The sequence below is a fragment of the Gopherus flavomarginatus genome, chromosome 1 (genome assembly GCF_025201925.1).
Source record: "Gopherus flavomarginatus isolate rGopFla2 chromosome 1, rGopFla2.mat.asm, whole genome shotgun sequence".
Lineage (NCBI taxonomy): Eukaryota > Metazoa > Chordata > Testudines > Testudinidae > Gopherus > Gopherus flavomarginatus.
Genome location: NC_066617.1, coordinates 258,706,116 through 258,722,389, shown reverse-complemented (window position 1 = coordinate 258,722,389; position 16,274 = coordinate 258,706,116). Strand labels below are relative to the sequence as shown.

At 46.6% G+C, this 16,274-nt stretch overlaps 1 protein-coding gene across 9 annotated transcripts in view; it reads left to right on the top strand.

Moving 5' to 3' along the window:
* The window catches only part of TFDP1 (transcription factor Dp-1), a 141,750-nt gene that overhangs the window by 62,497 nt on the left and 62,979 nt on the right, over positions 1–16,274 (top strand). For all 9 annotated transcript variants that reach the window (XR_007773909.1, XM_050949915.1, XM_050949933.1 and 6 more), the window contains exon 4: positions 3,403–3,509. Coding sequence is in view for 8 of the 9 variants with exons in the window: in XM_050949915.1 (XP_050805872.1) it covers positions 3,403–3,509 (107 nt within the window). In the remaining variant the exon portion in view is untranslated. The remainder of the gene's footprint in view (positions 1–3,402; positions 3,510–16,274) is intronic.

Sequence of the window (16,274 nt, the reverse complement as noted above, 5' to 3'; positions counted from 1 at the left end):
TGATGATTTGCATGGATCCATTTACCCAGTCCTCCTTCCCTACTGTTTTGGAGTCTTATAATAGATTCATAATTTTTTAGTAGTAATGAAGTGAGCGGAGACAAGTGTGCCTCTTTATAGTTTTTCATTGGTAAAAGGTCTGATGCCCAGTGACCAGACTGATATAGTGGAAGGTTTGAGAAACCAAATTAGTAATAAGTAGAATTCCTTTTGAACTTGAAATATATAATGTTCTTGGTTTTTTTCGGCAAAGTTGACTTAGGAAAAAATTATTTCTGCTCCATACATCTGTTGTTGAAAAATCTTATGCAATTGGCGCATATACAGCTAGCTCATACTAATGAAACTATTTGGAAGTAGAAAGAAGTTTTGAGTGTGGAGTACGTGGGTTAACCATAGTGACATTGTCTTATGCTCCACTTGGGAGAGCCAAATGAAGAGTGAACTTTCTCTCTTTCTGATGCCCATATGAATATGTTGTGCTAATATTCGTTTTCTCCAGATAGAGTGCCAGCCTTTACAGTTTGACCTGGGTTTTGGTGAGAATGGGGAAGAGCTATTTTCAAAATATTCCTAGTAATAGACATGATAAAATAGTAGTGCGTGATAAGTAGTGTTTACTTATCTCTCTTCCCACTGCTAACTATCTAACTTTTTCTTCTCTAAAGTGAGCACCTGGTGGTTCCCTCTGGTCCATTACAAGCGGTGTATTCCTTCTTCATCTTCACAGCACAGAGGCTCCTCTCTTTTTAAACAAATGAACAACCTCTCTAGCTCCACAATGTAGCAGTCGCAGGTGAAGCTGTTCAGAGAACTGATTGCTTCTCTCACTCCCCAGCCCAAGTTCAGAAAACAAACATTAAATTCTGATTGATAAGCCTTTATGGCAGATGAATCATTTCCATACAGAATATTTTTCTTTTATCTACTTGTGCATCTATTATACAAAAAATGGAAATGAAGACTTACAACAAAGCCAGATTCCAAGGAGACATCAATATTTTTCAGTCTCTCTGCAGGAGTGCTCTATAAAAGGAAAAGGGATTGTTTTCCTTTCAGAAGCAACATAAGGATCAAGTTAGCAGAATCCCTTGACATTCCCAGACTCTTGGGTAGTTTCTAGATTTGAGTGGGAAGTCCATGAGCTAACCAGAATATTCGTGTTCTAGAAGGCAAGACCACTGAGATTGCAGGGCAATAGCCTCATGCTGTAGATCTGGGAGTTTGAAGGTATGTGGAATAGAAGTTTTCCTCTGTCCTGGAGATTCAGGGATGCTGAACTGGCATGTGTATGCATCCAAAAGACTGAGTTTCTGAGCCACTAAATTCCTGCTAATGTCAAGTGTTCAGTGCTACACAATATAGGTTACACTGTGGATACAGGCAGAATTGCACATGGGCACAGGTTTCCTTGTAGAATTTCTCCTTAGGATTTTCATTGTCCTATCAGAAAGGCTTGGACTCCATGCTGAAATGAGATAGTACCATCAATTGTAGGTAGAACCAGCATTGGGTGAAACCTATATGTTCTCTTTCCTACCAGGATTGGTCTTGAATAAACACCCAAAAAATCTTCAGGAAAAGGAGTAATTGCTTCACTGCTTGTTTACAAGTCCAGTGGAGCTCGGGTGGGGTGATGCTGTGATGGATGAAGGAATGGAACTTGAAAATTTATGTGGAGACTTTCTCAGTTTTGAAAGTCCATTTGACTAATGTTAATGTTTTAATATTTTTATTTAGAAGCCCTACTTAGAACAGTTTTATTTCAAAGTGGGGAGGGTTTGTGACGGGAGAGAATGGTACAGTACCCTCCCCCTTCTTTTTCTCTTCCTTTTTTACCCTTTTGGAGTGCTGCTTTAGTCATGGTACAAAAAGACATCTTAATGAATGCTTGAACTGGTCACATCAGATATGGTAGAGCAGTGAATTACCCAGTCTCACAGTTGTAAAATTTCTGCTGCTTCTTAAGCTACAGCTGTTGCCCCAGTCTCAGACCTGCCCTTTTTAATATTTATGGAAGCCGGGGATAATGATAAGGGGAGAAAAGCAGAGTATGGCATGAGTAATGATGCTTGAAGCCCTAATGTTTTATGAGGTTTTAAAGCCTTGCTGAAGTGGTTCTCAACAAAAAAAATGGTGTGCACCAGCCATCTGCAACATGGATGAGACCAGGCTGCTGAATCACTATAGGGAAGACGGGGAACAGTGTTAAATATAAAACACTTGGAGAGGTGGTGTTCCTACAGTGACAGAAAACCCCCTTCTGTCACTGTAGGCTGCATTTACATAACAGGGTTAGTCAAGCATAGCTACAATACTGTAGCTATGTCACTCTGTGTGTAATAGTTCCTGTAGCCTATACATGGTCGGAAAGGGTTGGGATGAGGAGGGTGTCCTGCCCCATAGATTTTTCTTGTCCTTCTGACTTACTCTTGAAGACAAGGACACCATATTTCACCCCAGTCAGCTGAAACAAATAAATAAACAGCCAAGGACCTCTGGCTTGTTGCTTGCAAAATGCCAGGTATCAAGTACCTAACTGCCTTAAGCTCTTAATGGATTGCCTGTCATGTTGTTGTTGTTGCTGTTGCAGCAGGGGCTGACTCCAATGTTTCACCTTAGCCTGAAGCATTGACTAGCTAGGAATATATGGCTTGGAGATTATGCAAAGCCAGTTTCTGCTGCTGAATTTCTGCCCTAAATAGCTAATGGCTTGGCTAGTACCTGGCTGTTGAGTGGGGTGAGGTACTACAAAATTGCACAGCTGAGCGGGAAGGAACCCCTTTAATTTTAGCTGGGCCTGCTACACTGCTGAGCTTTTTCTTTTCAAATACCAGTTTCCTGCGGGCTCCTGTTTTTAAAAATCCCCTTCCTGCTGGGGAGGGGATAGGGAGAAAGGGACATATCAAGGATAATGAAAAATGGAAAAAGCTTCTGCTTGGAGAGAGTCTTAGAAGAACCTTTTGCTTCTCTGAGCAGAGATGAGACACAGCAGTGTTGAGGCAGTCAGTTCTATGAACAATTCCACCTGTTGGTACTACATTGTGAGTCTAGGAGAGAGTGGGTTTGGGGGTATTTGTTTTTTAAAAGCTTGGAAGATTTTATGGATCATGGAGCATCAATTGTCCACAGCAGAGGAAGACTGGGAGGGCATACTGGGAATCTTAATTTTTCTGTGTTTGAAGGCAGGAAGGAAAAGCATATTGCACTAGTATACTTATATATACTTTCATACGTAGGGTGTCTTCATATATGTCTTCAGAAATTTGTTTTTGATGCTTGTTTAGATGCCTATTGAAAACTTGTTTTCACTGAATTTTATGAGCTTTGATATTAGTATGAATTTAGGTTTACTGAAAGAAACAAAGCTGACCAGAAAATATGTATTCATATTTGTTTTAGGGGTTGTTTCATTGGTGGCTGTTCATCCTTCTACAGTAAATACACTTGGAAAACAGCTCCTGCCAAAAACATTTGGACAGTCTAATGTCAACATTGCACAGCAAGTGGTAAGGAGACTTTAAATTTTTGTTTTTTACCTTTTGTTGTACATATTATGAACCTAACTGTGGTTCAGTGTAAATGCATCATATAAAGTATCAATTGTTATTATTTCTATGTAGAATGTACCATCTCACTTTTATATATAGTAAGGGCTATTTAATATGACTTTAAATTGTACTCTGAACTTGAGTCTTGATAACGTTGTTTTTGTGGGGAGAGGGAGCACGTGTTGGGCTAATCGTGCAGATTATTGACCAAAAACTACATCAATCCTCAACCTTCAGACCACTGAATATTCACATTCCTCTACTGTCTGTCAGTCGTTTTGTGATAAATCCGTGATACTTTCAAAACACATCAACCTGAAACTTTATCTAAAAGCCCATTTGCAAATGTTATCGAGATCAAAATTGGAAAATCAATGGGATTTTTATAGGATTTTTTGGCCATATTTTTAAAAACGGTTATATCAGACGTTTCTGCTGAAAAGCATATTGTGATTTTAAAAAAAGAAAAATGTGTATAGTCTGGATAACTTACGGAGCTAGTGCAGGGGTAGGCTACCTGTGGCCTGCAAACTGTTTTTCAGTGACACTCACACTGCCCTGGTCCTGGCCACTGGTCCAGGGGGCTCTGCATTTTAATTTAATTTTAAATGAAGCTGCTTAAACATTTTGAAAACCTTATTTACTTTGCATACAACAATAGTTTAGTTATATATTATGGTCTTATAGAAAGAGACCTTCTAAAAATGTTAAAATGTGTTTCTGGGACTCAAAACCTTAAATTGGAGTGAATAAATGAAGACTCGGCACACCACTTCTGAAAGATTGCCAGCCCCTGAGCTAGTGATGAGATAAAAATGGTTGTCTTTAGAATGCAAGTTCCAAGCGCAATCCATATTACTGCATAGCAAACAAAACTATTCATTTGATGACCCATATGACATCAACTGATATTCTTATTCTATTACCTAGGGAGAGATGTTATAGTTGGCTTCTTTGTAGAGACTACCTTTTGGCAAGGATTTTAATTTGCATAGAAACTGAATTATAGTCTTATCTGTAAAAATGGTCAAGTTGTTACATTTGCAAGACAGTGATGGCACAGCTGCTGCCTTTACTGTACTGTTCTCTGGGGGAAAGCAGGACTTCAACACGGCATCTTTCATAAGCATTTCATTTTATAAAAGTTAAAATAGGTTCCATAGTATAAAAACAGTTGATTTTGTGTGTGTGCACATGGTTTAATGTGGATTGATTTTCAGTATATAAACAGAGCCAAGAGAATTGGTGGGGAGGGGAACTGAGTAAGAGGTGGTGGTATTGCTGAGAGAATTCAAGAAGCTACAGTTTTACACGCACACACTGCACTTCTTTAACTATACTTGTATAGTTAAGACAGTTCAAAAATTGCCCCACTCCTCCCAGTTTAGACTGTACAGTTATACCAATATAGCTAATAGGCTAAACAGATTTGACTGCATCCACAGTAGGGATGTGGTAATCCACAGATGTTGCATTTGTTTAACTATTTCCTTTAGAGGTATGATTATTTTTTTAACTGAACTAGTTATAGATACAAAGTCTTTGTGTAGACCAATCCTAAGACAGTTCAGCTTCAGACAGTTCTCAAGAGTCCCCTCTGAGATTGTGGACTACTACCTAATGAAATGTTTACATGACTGCAGACTATTTTATTACATTGCAGTTCCTGTTATGAATTAAATCAGCTATTGATTTGATGTCACAATGTAGTCATATGAAGTAGTAACTGAGTAAAATAGGTCCTTTGTAGAGGACAAGTGTTGAAGCAGATATTTATGAAGTCATTGGGAGGTGAACTGTCTCCAGTTCAACAAGTTAATCATTAAAACTTGAAGGATTTCATTTGCCCTGCTGTATTAGGAGGAGAACATCACCAGACAGACACTTTTTTATATATATATATTAGATTTTTATATATATGTTATATATATAGATATTATATATAGATGTTATATATTCTAGATTTTTTTTCTTCAACAGCAACATACTACTTTAATAAAACAAGCATAAGAATTTTTGAATTTAGTTAAATTATTCAAGTTTTTTAAAATCAGGTTTGTTTTTGTTACCTAATATTTGAGAGAAAAAAACAAATTAAATTAACTATTGACTGTGTCAACCAGGTCAGCATGAGAAACTTAAAAAAATATTGGCTTCTGCAGCTAACTCAGTTGTCTTTACCTTCATTTTCCTGTTTCTTCATAACATGGAAAAGAAAAACAAGCTTTCCTGCTTTTTCAAGTCCCAAATGATTTCTCAATTTGGAATGAATTAGTCCAAAGGAAGAAAATATTCTTTCTATATTGACAGAAGAAGCTACTGCTGTTAAAAGTGAGATGATCACTTCAGCAGCCTCTGAATCCAAATGCTTAAGTGACTTCCACAAGTTCACTGGTGTGACTTTCTTTAAAACATCATCGGCAAACATATATTTCTTGAATGGTTCACCCTTAGCTCTGAAGTTTATTATAGCTGGCATTATGGAGGGATGATTGCTGGCTGTCCATATCATAGCCAACTCCTCTTTTTCAGCAGTTAAGGTTTGACCCTGGTACGGACTATTGAGAATATTTACAAGTAAATAAACTGGAGGTGGTGCTTGTCCCACTCATTTTTTTAATGCTTATAATTTAACTGTCGTATATTTCTCTTTTTAAGATCTCACTCAATTCCTTCCAAATGTCAACAGCATCAGCAATAAAACAGCTATTTCACTGCATTGTTCAAGGCTTCAGGGGACTCAGTGTGTGTTCAACATTTCTCTTAAGCCCAACGTTGAGAACTTTGGCTGTGACACTGCCATCTATTTTTTTACAATTTTGTTCACAAATGGTCATTGGGTTAGGCCAGTTCTTGATATAGCGCTCAAAACAGTCCACTACTGAGTTCCATCGCATGTCTTGTGGGAGAGTTACCTTAGTTCCTCCCACTTTTTTCAGAGCAGTTGCTGCAAAGTGGTTGTTATGTAAGTATTTTGCAATTTCAATAACATTAGCCTTTATTTTTGGAACACTGAAGTCTTTGGCTAGGAGATGCATCAAATGAGCACTGCAACAGTATGTTATTAGCTTGGGACTCTCTTCTCAATAATTTCTTCTTATCTTGGATACATTTCCATTATTGTCTGTGACCAAGCTGCGTACTGGACATTTGAATTTCTTTTACAGTTTGTTATAGCTTTTACTGCTACTTCTTGTAAGTATTTTGCTGTGTGCGCATTTCCTGATGTATCAATTGTTTCTGTAAGGAAGACATTCCTTTCTTCTGTTGTCACAGTGGCACACAGAATAGGACATTGTGGACATTACTCTACCCATCAACACTCAGATTAACAATTTTACCCTTTAAACCTTTTGCACACTGCTCAGTTTCTCTTTTGTCAGAGAAAAACTTAGGTCTCACTTTTTGGTTGTGTGCAGCAGAGTCAGATACTTTTTCTGTTTACAGTTGCATAGAGGGAGAGTGTGTGCTAGGACCCAGGGTTTCCCCCTCCTATGCAGGTCTCTTTACAGGTAAACAATTACAGCAAGCATATATTTTTGTTACATACAACAATAAGCAACAGCTGCATTTTGTTTATACATAGGCCATCTTGATCTCTTATTTTTCTCGCTTTTATTTAGACGCCAGTCTACATTCCTCATTATCGACACAAGGTCGCAACAACTTCTCACACTGTTTTCCTATTTGCCTCACACAGTCCTCGCTTCTACAAATCTCGTGTGATTAGGGTTACAGCTAGCCTGACTCTTGCTAACAGAGACGGTCATGCATTAAGATCCCCTACAAATCCCTATCAGTTCTTTCTCTACTTCCACACTTTCATACACTTTATCCAGCTGTTTCCCTGCGACATCTGCTCTGTTGGATGGACTGTATCCTGGTCTTAATGACTGAACCATGTTAATGAAATGTAGATTCTCAATTATACGGAAAGGAGAGTTTGTTGCATAAACAAACTGGGCAATTTTTTCATCAGTTACCTCTTTTTGTAATTGGTTTGTTCTTATCACAAACTTATCTATGGTTGTTTCTGGATGATGGAGATGTTTTTCTTTTTGCGACAGGTGATATACTGTGGCTATGTGACATACATGATGTGACTGAAACACTATCATTGGCATATTACCATAGAAAATGATGGTGATCTTGAAGGTCAGGGGCGGCTCTAGGCATTTTGCCGCCCCAAGCACAGCAGGCAGGCTACCTTCGGCTGCCTTCTGAAGCCACGGGTCCACCGGACCCTCCGCAGGCAAGCCGCCAAAGGCAGCTTGCCTGCCTCCCTCGCTGTGCCGGCAGAGCGCCCCCCCGCCCCGGCTTGCCTCCTCAAGCACGCACTTGGTGTGCTGGGGCCTGGAGCCGCCCCTGTTGAAGGTGGATAGTCTTCGGAATCCTGTATGTTGAGGATGGATTCTCCTAAACAAAATAAGTCAGTGCAGTTGTTTAATTATTATTACCATATTGCTGCTTTGGTATTACTCGGTGCATTCACTGACACTCAGTACTACTGTATTTTAAAGGTAAAACTGTAAAAGGAAGATCTGCCTATTTCAGCTATTTATTTTTTATCACAACTGTCAGCTAAAATGATAGTACCATAGAGTAACAACTATTTTTTTTCTCCAGCATGGGAATTCAAGAATAGTCCAGAAGGAAGACAGGCAGTCCTTAAGAAAGAAGTATGAAATAAAAAAAAGTTTACCAACCTGAAGATCCTGCATGTTCAGACATTCCTTTCATCATCTTCAACGCAGCTTCATCCTGAGAAGGAACACTTCTCATGATGTTGTTTCATTTTGGCAACCAGACCTTGCATTTCTTTGTTGCGCTGTTTGCATTTTGCACACATGCCTGTCTTACCGACAGGTAGAGGAACTTCATTTAAAATATTCCTAACCTGGGTCTCTTTTACTGCCTGCTGCCATTATAGATTTTCCCTTCTGGTAAGAGAATAGTATGGTAGATCTCAAATCAATGAAGGCTACACTCAGAAAGACCTCAAGACTTCTGGAATATGCTGCTCAACGGTTTCACTTTTGTTTCTATTGCCTGTCCCCCCTCACATTTATCTCCAGGCTGTCTTTTACACTAGAATATAAAGTAGCAACTAGGAAGGAAGAGTCTGTGGTGACTGGAGAACTAATGAAATAGGAATGTTGCAAGACCCAAGAGTGTGAAAATGGGACAGTTTGGTGGGGAGGGGATTAAACACTACTCACTTTCCCAGTGTGGATCAAGCTTTTGAACTTTCAGACTCTTCCATTATCCCTGCTGCTGCCATTGTCTGACGAAGGTATGAAATGCAACAGAAGTGCTGGGGCTATTTGAAGAGGAAAGATGTATTAGCTGCCATGCAACCCTTTTATGCCCCTTCTTCTCTCAGCAACAACTAGCAGGACTGTGGGCAGGGGGTGTGGAGTGAAGAACAGGTAACCTTCCACAACAGATAGAAATTTCTGGAGTATGTGGAGAAGGTAATGGGGGGTGGGAGGAGAGAATTCAAAGCTTTCCAGCAGTTGAAAGGGAGCACAGCTAATAGGAGAGATGGAGTCCCTGTTTAAGGTATAGGGACAGCACCCTGGTAGGAATCCCAGCAACTTCCCCCTTCTAAGCCTTTAGGAGCTGCAGAAAAAATAGGCTTGGCTTTTCACCTGGGCTTTTGCTAGTAGGCTCCTTGATAATTGTTCATATGGATATATAGTTAGTAAGTTTAGTCCTGCCCAGTAGGTGATGGGGAAAATCTTTCAAGATCTGTGACCTTAGTTATTAACACTTGTTCTGCCAAAACCTCACATCAGGCTAACTCCACTTAAATATGGCTTTAAGTGGCTATTCAAATTTAATTCAGAAACAATGATGTAAGGTATACCTTACTCCTGAGGGAATTCTGTGCCAAGGCACACGTGCAGAAAATGTGCCCCCCACAGATTTCTGTGCTTCCCTGCAGAACATGACAAGGAAGTAAAGGAAAGTGTGAGTCAACAGTGTATCCTTGTTGCCAAGAAGGCTAATGGCATTTTGGGCTGTGTAAGTAGGGGGCCATTGCCAGCAGATCGAGGGACGTGATCATTCCCCTCTATTCAACATTAGTGAGGCTTCATCTGGAATACTATGTCCAGTTTTGGGCCCCACACTACAAGAAGGATGTGGAAAAATTGGAAAGAGTCCAGCAGAGGGCAACAAAAATGATTAGGGGGCTGGAGCATATGACTTATGAGGAGAGACTGAGGGAACTGGGATTGTTTAGTTGGCAGAAGAGAAGAATGAGGGAGGATTTGATAGCTGCTTTCAACTACCTGAAAGGGAGTTCCAAAGAGAATGGATCTAGACTGTTCTTAGTGGTACCAGATTGCAGAACAAGGAGTAATGGTCTCAAGTTGCAGTGGGGGAGGTTTAGGTTGGATATTAGGAAAAACTTTTTCACTAGAAGGGTGGTGAAGCACTGGAATGGGTTACCTAGGGAGGGGGTGAATCTCTTTCCTTAGAAGATTTTAAAGTCAGGCTTGACAAAGCCCTGGCTGGGATGATTTAGTTGGAATTGTTCCTGCTTTGAGCAGGGGTTGGACTAGATGACCTCCTGAGGTCCCTTCCAACCCTGATACTCTGTGAAAGCTGGGGAAGGTGGAAGAAGAGGCTGGGGATGCCTATGGGCATAGTAGGGGGAGAAGTGTTGTCCACCAAACAGAGGCAGACCATGGAGGAGCTAGGAGGAGGCGGACATACATGGGTTCATATGCCACTTCTCCTGCCCCCTTCCCCACCCCCCATTTCTGCGCATGCAGAGCTGCCTGGCTCAAAGAGTGTGCTGCTCTGCTCCGCAGCTGGATGTCTCCTGGGTCCTAGTGCTAGTTTTGCACCCCTTCAGTAAGCTGGGAGCCATCCTGTTTTCTGTACAAGAGTGGGGCAGGGTAAATGGGGGAGGGGAGAGGCAATGGGGAAGGAAGGTGGGGTGGGATAGGAGAGAGATTGGGGTTGTGGGGAAGGGGGATAGGATGGGAAAGAGAAGGGGATAGGGGAATTGGGGGTGAGGGAGGGAGCAGGAGTCTAGCTTGCAGCATCCTCTCTGCAGCAGCTGCAGTTGGAACTCCCCCGTTAAGCAGGCCCATCAAACTTCCACCCTCATGAGCCCTACCTCCCCTTCATATGGACCACCCTGCTGAGGCCTATACACCCAGATTCCCCCCTGCTGAGCCCCAACCATCTTCACCTGGACCCTCTGCAGAGTCCCATTGCCCCTGCACCTGAAACCTCCCAACAAGACCCTGTGCATCCAGATCTCCCACTGAGCCACCCGTACCCAGATTGTCAACACAGAACTCTTATCTCACACCTGCATCCACCCACACCATGCCCCTCTACACTTGGATCCTGCTGGACTGAGCCTGCCTGCTCATGCCTGGTGTGTCTAGCACAGAGGGGCAGGGCCCTGGGGTGTTCCTGGGGCAGGCCTAGCCCTTGCACTGTGTCAGAGTTGGGTACAGTCTTGCTGCTGAGTCCCTGTCCCAGGGGCTGAGGGCTGCAAGGTGATCTCCCACCTTCATGCAGCCAGTGGCCTGTGCTCCCCACTGCCATACTGGAGCTACCACATTTATTTATTGACAAATAAAATTTGAAGAATTTCAAAATGTTGTGCAGAGAATTTTTATTCTTTTGAGTGTTTGCTCATATCTATTCCAATTAGGTGTGCATGCACTGTGTGCACGTTCGTCGGAAGATTTTTACCCCAGCAACACTTGGTGGGTCGGCTGGGTCGCCCCCTGGAGTGGTGCCGTTATGGCGCCGAATATATAGCCCTACCGACCCAATGGCCCTTCAGTTCCTTCTTACTGCCCGCGACGGTCGTTGGAAGTGTGAAGCGCGGCTTTGCTGATCTCCGTATAGTTCTTTGCTGTTTATTGTGTGTATAGTTTGAGTTCTTGTAGTTATAGTTAGTATTTATAGTTTAGTTTATGGGGGGATTGGGGATTAGCCCCTTTCCTCCACCCCGGTACGGGCCCATGCCCAAGGCACCAGGATTCAAACCGTGCTCAGCGTGCCAAACGCCGATGCCAGTAGGCGATCCCCACGACTCCTGCCTCAAGTGCCTAGAGGAATCCCACCTTACCGATAAGTGCCACATCTGCAAGTCGTTTAAACCAAGGATGAAGAAGGAGCGGGACTTTCAATTGAAACAGCTCCTCATGGAGTCGGCACTTAGTCCTGCAGTGTCGGTACCAACCATCCAACCGACTGCTTCTATAAGGAGTGCCCCTTCGGCCCCGAACTGCTCCGGTACTGAGAAGGAGCCCTGGCATTGACCCTTACCAGCACCGACGTGCTTGGCACCACTCCCTGTCCCCGAGACCCAGGAAGCAACATAGCGCTCCAGCTGCTTCAGCTCCACAGAAGGAGCACTCTTCGAAGACCGTTAGTCCGGCACCATCATCTGCCGCGGCACCGTCGACTGTAGCACCACTGATTTGCGGCTCCACCGAGCATGGCACTGTCGATTCCGGTCCCACAAGGGCCATTGAGTCCGGTGCCTGACAGCTCCCCGGCTCATACTGTGGTTGAGCTTGCCCTCCCTTCTACACCGGAGACCTTCTCCACGGCAAGGGAGCTCATCGCCATGACAGAGTCGACACAGCCTCAACCCCTAGCACAGCCGATGCGGGTCATACAATCCATCGGGAGACTGGCCCTAGTAAGGCCACCTTCCATTGGTCCAACAGAGAGACGTGGTTCAAGATCACAATCTCACGGATGCTCTCGATCGCGCCGTTCCCATTCCTGGTGCCGCTCGCAGTCCCGGCACCGCTCTCCATTGTGGTACCAGTCGCACTCGCGGCACCGTTTGACATCTCATTCACCGAACAGATACTCCTGGTACCAATGCGACTCACGGCACCGCTCTCGGCACTGTGTATCCCACAGTCGCTCCAGACGAAGGGGCTCAAGATCCCGATTGACCTTCTGTCACTGCTACGGTAGAAGGTCCTGGTCTCACTTGCAGTACCGTTATAGCTCCCGGTACCATTCCTCGGTACTGCCTCGGGATTGAGCATCCAGAACAGTGGCACCCTCCCAAAGTCTTTTGGCACCGCCGTGGCCATCGAGACACACATCGGTGTCATCGCAGGCTGGTAGCACATCCTATTCTCAGTAGTGTAACTCTGATGTCCTTAGCCATATATTTCCAGAGAGCCAGAGCCATGAGCAAGGGCCTCATCACTGGTCCTTGTGGTCATACCACCAAGCCCAAGGTGCTCCATCAGTGGCTCCACGGTCGGCCCTCTCAGAACACCGGGTACCAGCCCCCCTCCAACGGGAACGGATGAGGCTCTGATACCATCTGTAGACACCCAGGTTCTACCTGACCCAGATGATGCTCCTCAAGTACAGGAGCCTCCACAGGACCCCTTGGTCCCGGGCTTCTCCTCCTCCTCACCTGACTAGGTGGTGGCGGGAACATCCTCTTCTTCTTCGAGTGATTGCTCATATCCATTCCAGTTAGGTGTGTGTGTGACGCGCGTGCACGTCTGCTGGAAACTTTTTACCCTAGCAACTCCAGTGGGCCGGCAGGTCGCCCCCTAGAGTGGCGCCGCCATGGCGCTTGATATATACCCCTGCCGGCCCGCCCGCTCCTCAGTTCCTTCTTACCGCCGTGTCGGTTGCTAGAACTGTGGAGTGCCGCTTGCTGTCCTCCACGTCCCTAGCTCTCCTTCGTTACTGTCAATAGTTGTAGTTGTAAATAGTTTAAAAACACAGTTTAGAGTTGTATAGTAATTAGTAGTCATTCTATATAGTTTATAGAACTTATTCGCGGGTTGGGCTGTTGCCCTTCCTGGCGCCCGGCACCGGGCCCATGCCTGGTTCACCGGGCTTCAAGCAGCACTCGGCCCGCAAGAGGCCGATGCCAAGTAGCGATCCCCATGACGCGTGCCTGAAGTGCCTTGGGGAATCGCATATCGCCGATAAGTCTCGCATCTGCAAGGCCTTCAAGCCTCGAACAAAGAGAGAGAAATCAAAGACTGCGGACTCTCTTGATGGAAGTGGCACTGAATCCGATACAGTCAGCGCAGCCGGCCACCTCTACACTGGCACCGGACCACACCGGCACCGGAAAGACACCCTGGCACCGCCCATCCCCAGCACTGGGATCTGATCAAAGACCCTCGACGTCTGCGACATCATCTCGGCAGGCTCGAGTGGAGCGCCCGGCACCTACCTATGCCGCGGCACCGCCTGCAGGGTTGCCGTCGACTCCGCTCCCGGAAGGTCCGTCGAGTCTGGCCCCTCCTAGCTCCACCTTAAGATCTGGGGTCGAGCCATTAGTCCCATCCACGCCGGAGACCTTTCCTTCGGCGCGGGACTTTATAGCTCTGACTGAGCCATCCCAGCCTCAACCCCCGGTACCACCGGTGCGGGTCATCTCCAGAGGCAAGCCAACGTTGAGAGCGCCGTCTCTAGAATCCAGGCATCGATCGCCTTCGAGGCCCCGACGATGTGGACGCTTGCGCTCTCTGCGCCGCTCGCAGTCCCGGCACCGCTCTTCTAGGTGGTACCGGTCGCACTCGCGGCGCAGGTCAACGTTGGTATGGTCCCGGTCTGGCTCTTCTCGATACCGGCACCGGGACTCTAGGAGCCGTTCGCGTCAGCAATCAACTCCCTGGTCGACCTCCCGGCACCGCGTCGGTGGCAGGTCCCGGTCCCCAGCGCCATCCCGGCACCACATCGGACGTAGATCGCGGTCCCGGCACCGAGTACCAGACCGATCCCGGTCCCAGTCCTGGCACCGGTATGGCTCCCGGTACCGATCCTCGGCACAGGGAGGATCGTCGGCGTTGGGACTGAGAGATGTCTATCAGCCGAGTTCGGCATCTCCATGGCCTTCGAGGCAGCCATCGGTCTCCTCTCAGGCGGACAGCGTTTATACGCTGGGCCCGGACAGACACGCGGCCCTCTTTCAGGACCCTCCGCCTCAAGACCAAGGGCCACAGCAGTGGGGGTTTTGGACTCCCTGGGCGTACCATCAAGCCCAGTGTCCGCAACATACTTCTCTCCTGCCTGCGGTGGACCAAAGACCACCAGAGTCAATGCTGTCTCGCCCCCCTCCCTCTCCGGAAGGCGAGGACAGGTCCAGCCACCAGGACCCAGAGCTCCCTCTGGAGCCGGAGGGCCGTGCCCAGACGGAGCACGTTTTGATGTCGCTCTGCTGCCAGGGGTCTCCTCGTCATCTTCCCCTGACGAGACAGTGGCAGGCACCTCGTCCTCCAGCCCTCCCCCTCTCGACCTCAGGGCACATCAGGACCTCCTCAGGCACGTGGCGCAAAACTTGCATTTACAAGCGGAGGAGGTCGCTGAGATCGAGGATCCGGTGGTCAGCATCCTCTCCGCAGATGCTCCCACCAGGGTTGCCCTGCCTTTCATTAGGACCATTCAGGCCAATGCCACCACTATCTGGCAGTCACCGACCTCCATGCCTCCTACCGTGCGAGGTGTGGAGAGAAAGTACATGGCCCCCTCCAACGGCTATGAATTCCTACATGTCCACGCGATACCGTGCTCCCTCATGGTACAGTCAGTGAATGAGAGGGAGCGCCATGGACAAGAGGCCCCGGCGCCCAAATCTAAGGAGGCGAGGCGGATGGACCTCCTAGGCTGTAAAGTCTATTCGGTGGGGGCGCTACAGCTCAGGGTCTCCAACCAACAGGCCCTCCTTAGCCGCTACTCTTTTAACTCCTGGGTAGTGGCGGACAAGTTTAAGGAGCTGTTGCCGCAGGAGGCACGTCAAGAATTTGCTGCTATTCTTGACGAGGGCAAGAAAGTCGCAAGGACCTCGCTGCAGGCCTCATTGGAGGCTGCAGACTCGGCCGCTCAGACCCTTGCCTCAGGGCTTACGATGCATATCCTGGCTTCAGGTCTCTGGCCTTCCACCGGAGCTCCAGTATACCATCCAGGACCTCCCCTTCGAAGGCCAGGGCCTGTTTTTAGACAAGACAGAACCCAGGCTAAAGAGCCTTAAAGACAGTCGGGTCATCATACACTCTTTGGGGATGCACGCGCCCATGACGCAGCGCAGACCCTTCTGGCCGCAGAACCAGCAGCAACAACGCCGGCCGTATCCCCAGTTCTGCCCACGGCAGGACCTTAATAGGCGCCGGGGCAGGAACAATAGGCGCAGACAGTCGGGTGGCCAAGGGTGGCAGAACCATTGTTCCTCCAAGGCCCCACCCGGACCCAAGCTTTCATTTTGAAGATGCGCCCGAGGGCGCAGTACCAGTTTCCCCTTCGGATCCTTCCCCACAGTTTTCCAACCGTCTTTCGTTTTTCCTCCAGGCGTGGACCCGAATAACATCAGACCGTTGGGTCTTACGCACTGTACAGGCCAATTACCGTCTGCAGTTTTCATCACCCCCCTCTCCCGCCCCCCAGCCTCGTCCCTTTTCAGGGACCCCTCTCACGAGCAGTTCCTCCGTCAGGCGGTACAGACGCTCCTTGACAAGGGAGCCATAGAAGAGGTTCCAGAGAGCGAGAAGGGCAAGGGGTTTTATTCCCGATTACTTTCTGATCCCCAAGGCCAAGGGAGGCCTCAGGCCTATCCTCGACCTGCGAGAACTCAACAAGCATATGGTGAAGTTGAAGTTCCACATGGTATCCCTGGGGACCGTCATCCCATCGCTGGATCCTGGAGACTGGTACGCCGCCCTCGACATGCAGGACGCTTACTTTCATGTCGCCATA